At 48.5% G+C, this 10,278-nt stretch overlaps 4 protein-coding genes across 4 annotated transcripts; 2 read left to right on the forward strand and 2 right to left on the reverse strand.

Annotated features, from left to right (window-relative positions):
• Positions 1-1,930: 1,930 nt before the first annotated feature.
• H257_08115 (hypothetical protein) lies at positions 1,931-4,911 on the reverse strand (the record flags this gene model as incomplete). The annotated part of the gene is made up of 13 exons (XM_009833902.1): positions 1,931-2,307; positions 2,364-2,462; positions 2,543-2,650; positions 2,704-2,866; positions 2,922-2,985; positions 3,045-3,151; positions 3,214-3,312; positions 3,610-3,950; positions 4,040-4,157; positions 4,244-4,418; positions 4,479-4,570; positions 4,652-4,696; positions 4,760-4,911. 13 exons carry the CDS (start codon positions 4,909-4,911, stop codon positions 2,017-2,019), a joined length of 1,854 nt encoding a protein of 617 aa, XP_009832204.1. The 3' UTR covers positions 1,931-2,016.
• Positions 4,912-5,357: 446 nt separating this feature from the next.
• On the forward strand, positions 5,358-5,829 carry H257_08116 (hypothetical protein; the record flags this gene model as incomplete). The annotated part of the gene is made up of 2 exons (XM_009833903.1): positions 5,358-5,747; positions 5,791-5,829. 2 exons carry the CDS (start codon positions 5,358-5,360, stop codon positions 5,827-5,829), a joined length of 429 nt encoding a protein of 142 aa, XP_009832205.1.
• Positions 5,830-6,599: 770 nt separating this feature from the next.
• On the forward strand, positions 6,600-7,776 carry H257_08117 (hypothetical protein). The gene has a single exon (XM_009833904.1). The coding sequence runs from the start codon at positions 6,710-6,712 to the stop codon at positions 7,754-7,756; it is 1,047 nt and encodes a 348-aa protein (XP_009832206.1). The 5' UTR covers positions 6,600-6,709; the 3' UTR covers positions 7,757-7,776.
• A 180-nt stretch (positions 7,777-7,956) lies between these two features.
• Positions 7,957-9,762, reverse strand: H257_08118 (hypothetical protein; the record flags this gene model as incomplete). The annotated part of the gene is made up of 1 exon (XM_009833905.1): positions 7,957-9,762. The coding sequence occupies one exon, from the start codon at positions 9,760-9,762 to the stop codon at positions 8,032-8,034; it is 1,731 nt and encodes a 576-aa protein (XP_009832207.1). The 3' UTR covers positions 7,957-8,031.
• Between the last annotated feature and the right edge of the window lie 516 nt (positions 9,763-10,278).

The raw sequence follows: 10,278 nt of genomic DNA on the forward strand, positions 1-10,278 counted from the left end.
TTTTGCCCTAAGTATGCTTGTTGTAAAGGTCTTTGTATGATCCGTATCCCTGTGGAATATAATACCTTAAAGATGAATACCCTAATGGATAAGGCGGTTCTACTCTATGAATGTTTGTGGTTTGCATGCATTCTACCTGCATGAACAAATAGTCAGCAACAATTTAAACTATGTTTTGTACAGAATATAAATTAATGCAGGTCTATAATATAATCAGTATAAAATCGTGACTCGTATCCGGATACGTATAAAGAGATTCTATAAAGTAATTAATTCCGGTTAAATCTGAAAAAACCTCTAAGAATGAAAAGGGACTTCTATTTCCGTCTGGAGGTAGTAGTAATTGGTTTCGAATGTTACATTTCGAAATGTATAAAAATCAATGCTGCGATGGGTAGAACGATCCTATTAGCCTATTATTTTCACTTTTCTATCATATACTGTACTTTGAATATTAATACCAACCTTGGATACTATGGTTAATATAATATAATTGTTGAATAAAAAGCGTGGATGACATGTGGTGACATTGGATGACATTAATAGGACTTTTTCCCCCTATTTATCCATCAGATTTATGCTATCCGGATTCATAGTAAGAATATAATATCAAAATTAATAATCCAAAGCAATATTTAACATAGTAAATTGAAGTTCGATCACACAATATACATAAAATTACCATTTTATTGAACTCCATATGCAATGTCCACGCGGCAGAGCAACGACCACAAGAGGCGACGGCGGCGTCAGTGAACTGTGCGCGTGTACAATAACCCCTGTCGATGCTTAATTGGACCTCTGAACGCCACCGACTTTCACAGTCCTACGTCAAATGGCGTGTTCACCCTGCTAACACCGCCGCCACAGCCGTCAACATCGCATCGACAACCAAGTCGCCCCTGATGGAGGCACCTGCAGGATGAATGAATTAGTGAGTACCACGTAGATTGCTTTGTCAGAGTCCATAATCGATAAGCTCAAAGGTGTGCCCCCTTTTTAGACGAGTGAGATAATTTATGGCGTCGAACTGCGGCATGCGACATGATAGATTTCTACTGTAACCTTCGATTGAATGTGATGTGGTAGTCGTCATGTGGGATTCATTAGTTGCCGCACTCGTTGCAGCTACATGTACCGGTAACAGAGTGCAGCGGCCTGTGTGAATCGAATAAATCTCATGGGTGGGGAAATTGAGATTTATCCCTGGGACTCCAATAAATCTCGCATCTATCCGTACATTATCCGAATAAATCTCATTCGATAAATCCCACGGGTGGAGTTGCTCTAATAGCAGTATAGCTTATATCATATAACATAGATAGTGACTTAGATAAACTAACGGTACCGTCATGTCAGAGATATGGCAATTGCATCCCAACATACTAGTGTTATCATGTGTGACGTGAACATTTTGAAGCAGCACGTTGCAACAGGGACAGACTTAGACGATATGCAAGATGGCAAGATGATTGAGTGTTTTCGTTGATTTCTTGCTTCTCCCCGGAATTACTCAGACATGCAAGCGAGTTTTGAGGCGTAGTTGGTCCATCCAAGCCTGGGATAGTCCGCTCATGTCTGGAACTTATTTTCATAAAAAACGAAAAAGTATTGATTGATGTATTTTATTGCGAAAAAAGTTTTTCCGGATACATATCTTTTTCCGACATGGACTAACAGCCGTAGCGTTAGTTAAAGAGCATCTCCAGTGGTACATGTAACGTTAGTATTTTTCACGCACTAACGTAGTTAATTGGAGGGTTCTACTGCACAGTATCATTGGTAATACTTCGAAGTACAGTACACACACACCTGCAAAGTACCATGGTACTACCGTATACTAGTAGGTGCTGAAGCGGTGGGGGTAATTATGTTGGATTACAATTTGCGTGGAAGAAGCGTACGAAACGAAGCATTTCATTCATTTTTATCCAATCATATCATCCTTCACGGATGTTTTTTAGGCGAATACTAACGTTACTGAGATGGACATTATTTTAACCAATCGTCGTCGAGCTAGTTCAACGTGAAGCCTGTTGCATCGGTCAAGAGCAGCATCGCAATCGCTTCTTCGAGAGCAGCCTTGGACGGATACGCTGGCAAGTCGATGCGATTAAAGCACGTGTGCACGACGGGATATTTCCCCTGGGTGTAGGTCACGCCTCGGATCGAAAAGTGGCAGATTCGACCGTCGTAGCTCGTCAAACCGCTAAACCCTTGGACCGGAACTCGGGGCGACCCCGTCGTGTACTGGAGAAACTTGGCGCGGTCTTCCAGTGACAAGTCGGCCACAATCTCCCAAAACCACTACAATGTCCTTAGTCTGGGGGTAGGGGGGTCAACGGGAGGAGGTTGGTTCGTACGGTCCACAAGGGCGAAGTTCGCACGGCGTCCGTCGTGTTCGTGTGCATTTTCCAGTCGTCAACATCAATGTCGGGCAAGCCACATAGAATGAGCTCCACCTACATATGTATGTACACATATATCCCACTTAGTAACGTGCAATGTGACGACGATATACAGTTCCAATGGAAAACAGTACTTCTTTGTGGTCAAACGGGGCAAGGAGTTCCCGAGGGATGATCGCATACACGCCTTGAATCAGGGCGGCTAAGGGGCGTTCAACTCGATGGAAGAGCAAGTGGTGCACCTAGGTGCAGGCCATGAGTTCCCACCGCCAGGGTTGACTTACTACGGTCGTACCATGCGTTCCACGTAGTCGTGCTTGTTGGCATCCGTGACTTCGACGTCCACGCCGCCTTCCACTAGTTCCACCACATTGAGCTTTCCACTGCCGACATCTTCCGTCACTGCAAACGTCAGGGCCAACGACTCCACGCTATCGTGCTCCAATACATAACGCAAACTACATCGACACGGTACTATCATGTGTCTGAAGTATGTATTTATTTCTACGGTACCTTTGAAACACTTGAGTGTCGAGCATCTCGACGTCGTCCAACGTTAATGGCGTCCCCAAGATTGCTATGTTAAAGGCAATTTTGAGTGTTGGTCGACCAACACACATTCCGATAATGAAGTACCTTTAAAAAGCACGGGGTTCAACGGCAACGACAAGCCTTGGCCATCCAATAGTGCTCGGCCAATAAACCTGCCCACAGCTTCGAAGGCCTCGACTTGGGGAAGTGGACTGCAATGTACAAGGTATCGTGAATATATATATATATATATTGTTGTGAAAATGCCAAGTACCTTGTGGCAGCGTGGGGGTTGATAAAATATGATTGGTCGTCTCGGTTCACCAAGACAAACAATCCACTGGTCATGATCGCTTCTGCAGCTAGCAAGTACCTACATGTTGTGTTATGGTTGTGTTTATATTCTAAAACCAAATAAGTGTATCGGCAGAAGTAATGAGCCAATCAGATTGCACGCTACGGTCAGATTCGCGAGTGAACTTCAATTAGTGTGATGTACCAAACTCCACAGGACCACTTTATACATTCAAAATGCAGTACAACGAAAAATCGATCGATCGAGTTGGAGAATGCACACAAAAAGTCCAAATTCGGGGTACTATAAATGGACAACAATAACCCTACTCACAGTACTCTATATGGCAACCAAACACACAAGATTGTATTTTACCATTCGCGCTGGAGGCCCCCAGCATCGCGGCCGATTTCATCCTGAAACTCGACCCGCACAATCGCACAGAGTTCCGACCCTTCCAAAGCCAAGAGCGTGTGCATGACATCATTGAGGAAGTCGTCGCCGCGGTGGCTTTGCCGCGTGAGATGCAGCTCATTGAACGGCACGACCAAGTCAGCCAATTGGCTTAGAAACCACGCGTATTTCACGGAAAAAGATTCATCGGACAGCTGCAGCAACGGTGGCCACAGTGTTGGCGACACACTAGTATTACTAGAGCATGCCTCGTCCAAGGGTTGCCACATGGCAGTAGCCGCCGCGCCGCCATTGCTCGTCGTCTACAAGTAAAGCAAACATCACGACAGCGTGAGCTACTAGTATCTCTTTGGCATACGACCGGCTAGTTAATATACGGGAGATATATTACCACTTGAATGATGTGGACAGGGAACGTGGCAGACGCTGGGGCGTTTACAAAGTGGCGTGTCCATCCGACTTTGCCGTTGTGGGTAGCTGACATGGACCGAGTCCACTGCCTCCTCATACTAATTCAACAACCCACACGCCACGGTAAATATATATAATACATATATATATTATATATATATAGAGAGAGTGCAAACGAACGAACCGTGCGCTTTTCTGACGAGGATTGAGATCTTCGGGAAGGAGTGAGCGTAGGTAAAACAGAGTGTTCATCGCTGACCGAGCGCCGTGATCTAATAGCATCATGCTCTTCGGGTCGGATTCTTGGGCTAGCGAAGGGTCCGTGGTCGTGGTGACAGTGTTTTGAATCAAATACGTGTCTACATCGAACAAAGACTTAGCATATATTTTCAAAAGTTAACACAAAGTGATGTATGTACCTCTGGCAGTGTGGCATAAACTGCAACTCCATCGGGTATCAATGTTGTGAAAGGCACATACAGAGCACAACCATCTTGGCACGTCGTGTAGTCTAGGTATATCCCACGATGTTAGTTCAATGTTTCAATATATTTTACGTTATATCAATGCGAACTTTGCTAGATATACGTACAGTGCTTCAATGTCGGAACGTTTGAGTCGTGGGGTCGATAATGGGCTACAACCACGTAGTACGAATTACTAATGACAACACGAAGTTTGACAGAGTGAACATGTTTACCCTGTTGTTGGATCGTTCAAGAGCAACTGTGACGACGTGGGGGCGGGGTAGTCGCCTCGAATGTGGTGGTAAATCACTTTGACAGTGTAAACCGCCACAATTCCCACTACGATGAACCCGCTGACGCTGCTCACTGGAATTGCCCCTTCCATCAGAAGCTTGTGTATTTCAAAATGACTAATTTGTGTATGACAGGGTGTATCTTATTGGACTTCGGTAGACTATTTCGGCCACACGATTGGCTACGCAAAGTTTCGGCTCGGCCAATGAATGGCCACCGAGCACTATCCAAATTAATCTGTTTCTGGCGATAAATGGACAGATTTGAGACCTTTCGTCAACGTCAACTGATAGGACGACCACCAGACCACTGTTGAAGGCGCCAAGCAAACCAATTCGTGCACATACTAGTATGTACTACATACTACAATTCGTGCACATACTAGTATGTACTACATACTATTATAGTATGTGCACTTTAGGTTTTTAGTTTAAACCAGGTATTTAATCCAATACTTTAATCTTAACGTAACAACTATGGTATCTACACCCTTCAAAGGATGTGACAGCGAACGATTCTTGAGGCTTAACTGTTGTTATGGTGCACGTCAAACGCGGCGCTGTACGCCTGTTGTGCCACTGCGCCACCACCTGCTCCGCTCTCACTGGGGCTTCCTTGGTCACATCCTCCAGTGTCCCGTCAACCCCGGAGGATGTGGCCAAGGAGGCCCTAGCGGCCTACAAGTCCATGCTCCGGTACTTCAACTTTTCCGTCGCTGAGCCTTGGCCCGGCCGCCCCATCACATCGCTGCCACGCTTGCTCAAAGCTGACCTCAAGACTGTCCCCGACGAGCTCCAGCGCCTCACATGCCTCGCCAACCTGCAGGCCCTCCGCTCAACCGCAGCAAACAAGATCTGGTGGAAGGTGCTGACCGAGCAGATCGTCGCCGAATATGCCCCACCATCCCCCAGCACTCGGACGTCTACCGTTCGACGTATACACTGTACTATGCGAAGTCCGCTAGCTGTAGGCTCAAAAGATTCCTTTGCTAGCTGATAAACGCGAATAAACGTCACTATACACACATATGGTGCACGCTAACCTTCCCACATTGGCCCTAACCCGGTGCACGCTAACCTTCCCACATTGGCCCTAAGCCGGTTAGTACACAAAATACCACTTGGTTTAAAGTCTATTACTCGACCAATTCTTCGCCAAATTTCTTTTTGAGACGTAATATCTCTTCACCACGACGAGATCTGTCGAAAACTATGCCTCGTTTTACATCAATTTTGAAAAATGAATACCTTGAAGTAGTACGTCGTACCTCGAAATAAGTATGAAATAGTAGCAGATCGGTTTTGTGAAATGTTGGAATTTCTAGGTGATGTGCACTCGCTTTATTAAAATAACAGAGGATCAGAACGAACGCCTGCTTTCGGCAGCCATAATCGATATTCGCAATTTTCGCCGTGATACAGTAGGCCAAATTTCCTCAAATGTACACTAATAAAGCAATCAGTACTAGTAGCTTACTACTATTAATAAGCTTACGTAGTATTAATAACGTTAGTATTGTGGATTCGGTACAGATTTCCAGACCCCGTCGAATCGAATCTCACCGCCGAATCGAATCTTGAATCGACGCTATTGGCTAATCCAATTTGGAATGGATTTGATTGGCTCTTACAGAAAGGATATCTATATTCAACCAATGAGAAGTCCAGAGTGATTCAATATTGATTAGACAAACCGCGCGAATTCTGGAAGTTTATTAGCGAATTCACAATAGAACTCCTGACGTTTTCGGATGTGGCTGAAAACCATCCGGATGTAGTGGCGAGCTGTTCAATTATCCGGAATGCACACTAAATTACGGCTGACCTACTAGAACCTACCATAGTAGTACTACTAGTACGTTCGTCGATTGCCGTCATCCAATTCTACGAATGGACCCAGCGCGCGCCGACGCGATCATCGGTCGGCTGCTGAACGTGCGGCACGCCAAACCAGGGGCCGACGCTATCCTGGCGGTGGAGGACTTGTACGCTGTGTCCAAGGCGGCGCGGGACATCTTCATGTCCCAGCCCATGCTGATCGAGTTGGAGGCGCCGGTCAAGATTTGCGGCGACATCCACGGGCAGTACTCCGACCTGCTGCGCATTTTCGACCACTGCGGGTACCCTCCCGACGCCAACTATCTCTTTCTGGGTGACTACGTGGACCGCGGCCGTCAATCGCTGGAAACGATCTCGCTATTGTTTGCGTACAAAGTACGGTACCCGACCAACGTGTTTCTGCTTCGGGGCAACCACGAAAGCGAAGACATCAACGAGCAGTACGGGTTCTACGAAGAATGCATCCGTCGATTCGACCACAAGCTGTACAAACACTTTTCGGACACGTTTGCGTGGCTGCCCGTGGCCGGCGTCGTGGCCGACCGCATCCTGTGCATGCACGGCGGGTTGTCACCAGATCTCGAGCACCTGCAGCAGATCAACAGCCTGCCTCGGCCGCTGTCGAGAGTCGAAGCCTCGGGCATCATGTGCGACTTGCTGTGGAGCGACCCCGACCCTACGATCCGCGGCTGGGGCGATAACGATCGCGGCGTGTCCCATACCTTTGGGCCGGACGTGGTCGATGGCTTTTTGAAGCGCCACGATCTAGACCTGGTCTGCCGCGCCCATCAAGTCGTGCAGGACGGTTACGAGTTCTTTGCGAACCGCCAGCTTGTGACGCTGTTCAGTGCCCCGGGGTACTGCGGCGAGTTTGATAACAAGGCGGGTGTGCTGTCAGTAGATCCAGACCTGTTGTTGACCGTGCAAATCATCGACCCGCTGCTCGACAACAAGAAGCGAAGGTTGATGCACGCCAGTGGCAATGGAAAGCATTTTGACAGTGCCAAACGACCTAACACCAATGGCAGCAGTACTAGTAGTAGTACTAGTAGTACTGGCCCGTCCTACTCGTCCTCGTATTCGTATAATAAAAAGTGACCACGCAACATACTAGTACGACTAACCGAGTACGTAGTACTGTTGTATTTATTATATTCTAAACTGGAGCGACATGGAGAATGAATTGACACACAACCAAATACCCAAATGCATACCAGTACATATACTAACTACTTCGAAGTAGTATGTATGCACAGAAGGATCAGCTTACTGTGAATTGTACAAGAGTACTACTTGCATGTGAATCAACGATGATGTATCTATATAATTACTACTAGTACCACAACAAACTCCTTTATGACCTAGACACATGACTATTTGGGCATGGGGCACTTGCTCGTCTTGGGGTCCAACACGCCGTTGCCGCCGGCAATGCGGTAGCATTTCGTCGACGGGTAGATGGACATGACGCTCGTGGTCACGGAGAACGCCAAGGCCGCCGTGAAAAACGTGATGAGGATTACGCCGGCGAGTTTGCTCTTGCCCCCGCGGGCCTTGAGTTCCTGCACTTGCTGCTTCTGGGGGGGCAGCATGAACAGCCAAAACAGCGACGCGATCTTGCACGAGTACGAAATCAAGAACACGTACGTGACGTCCCACCGCACCTCGAGCGTGTCGGCCTTGATGTCGTTCTGGCGGACTTTGAAGTACGAGTTGATGTACTTGAAAAAGATGCTGGCAAACGGCCCCGCGAGGTTGTTGACGGTCGAGATGAGGCCGTACGTGGCGCCTTCGTTGCCCTTGTCGGCGATCTCCACGGCCACGTACGTGGCAACGATGAAGCGGACACCCGAAGGTATGGTGTCGGCCAGCGCCACGCCCGTGTAGAACCACTGGTTGCGCACGACGTCCCAGATGGTCATGTACACGACAAAGCCGTCGATGACGATGACCCCGACGGTGCCGGCGGCGATCGTGTAGCGCCAGTTCCAGTTGAGCCCCCACTTGGCCACAATGACCAAAATGCCAGCAAAGAGCAAACTGCCCACGATGCTCGAGAGCGAATCGTTGAGGGGTTCGACCCCCGCCCAGTAGGTCGAGATGGGCGACCCCGCCGTGGTGCCGATGCCGTTGAAAAAGTTGCTCAAGAATCGGAACAAACAGATTTGCCACATCACGCGACGCTGCAACGACTCCCAAAACGCCTGGAACCACTCTGTCGCAGACGTGGGCGGACTCTTCTTCTCCACGAGGAGGAATACCGTCGAGAGCACCACGAGCACACACGGCACCAAGCAAATGCCATACGGAGCATTCGGCGCCAACGCAAACGAAAACGATCCGGCGTAGTTGGGGCCGTTGAGCCCGAACGCAGTCACCAAGTACGCGAGGATGCCAGTGAGCGTGCGCACGACGTAGATGGCGGTCTGGACGCGGCCGCGGATGGCCACAGGTTCTCGCTGGGCGTACTCGACCACCATCGCGTCCGACGCACACGCCGCCAAGACGTACCCAAACGCAACAAACATGGACAGAATGATGAACAGCGTGCCGTTGTTGGGGGCGTCCAGGTTAAAGTGCTGGAGCTCGGCCGCGGGCACCTTTTCCAACGGCGTGCTGCAGTACTTGGTCTTTTCGCGATTGCAAAACGGCTCGCCCAACGACGAAAACGTCATCACACTCAGACAGATCATTGTGATGGTCCACCCGATCAACATCCACGACTTGCGACGGTAGCCAAAGATGGGGACGCAGTCGGACAACATGCCAAATATTGCCTTGAACGACCACCCGACCACGATGAGCACGCCGTACGATGCGGTTTGGTACCCCTCCAAGTTGAGGTAAATGTTGAAGATGGGGTAGTTGAGCGACGGGATCATGCCGTAGATGACCCCGATGGCGCCGTACTGCATGAACAGGGCAAACGCTTCGCGGGAGAACAAGTCCAGCGCCCCCCCTTCGGCCAGCGCCCCCCCGTTTTCAAGGGTGTCGTCCAGGTCCTTGGGGGTTTTCGCCTCGGCGTACCCGTCAACGTCTTTGGTCGTGTCCGAGTGGATGTACGACACGCGTTCTTGTAAATCCAAGTTGTTGTCGACCTGCATGGAGAATTCGTAAATGACCGATCCACGGAATATGTTCGTACTACAAATTGTCAGTTGGTGTCGTAAAGACGATAAGGACAACCCCCACATCCGCGAGATTGCGAAACTGGTTTAAGCGTGGCGGTACAGTAGATATTTCAACTTGCCAACTCTTAATACTTCGAAGTATGTACTACACTGTACTACCGGTACGGTAGACCAACGAAGGTTTCTACGTTGATATATTTGCAGCAATGTAAGGGGCGATGAGCTCTTTGCTTCAGTATTGTGCATATAAGGTCATGGTGCTTGGTGTGAAGGCGTAATATATTTCGAGCAGAAGCACGCAGAGGTACTGTATGTCTAGGTGGGTGTATTTGGGATGGCCACAAATTGTAGGATACTGTACCGCTCACGGAGCATAGCACGTTACGAACTGACGACTTGAGATTTCAATCGTTTGTACTACTGTACATAGTTCCTAGGAGGTGAATATTGACTTGAACTTGTCTCAAACTCGTCGTACCAATCAACGAC

The sequence above is a fragment of the Aphanomyces astaci genome, assembly GCF_000520075.1.
Source record: "Aphanomyces astaci strain APO3 unplaced genomic scaffold supercont1.17, whole genome shotgun sequence".
In the NCBI taxonomy this organism is placed as follows: Eukaryota; Oomycota; class Saprolegniomycetes; order Saprolegniales; family Verrucalvaceae; genus Aphanomyces; species Aphanomyces astaci.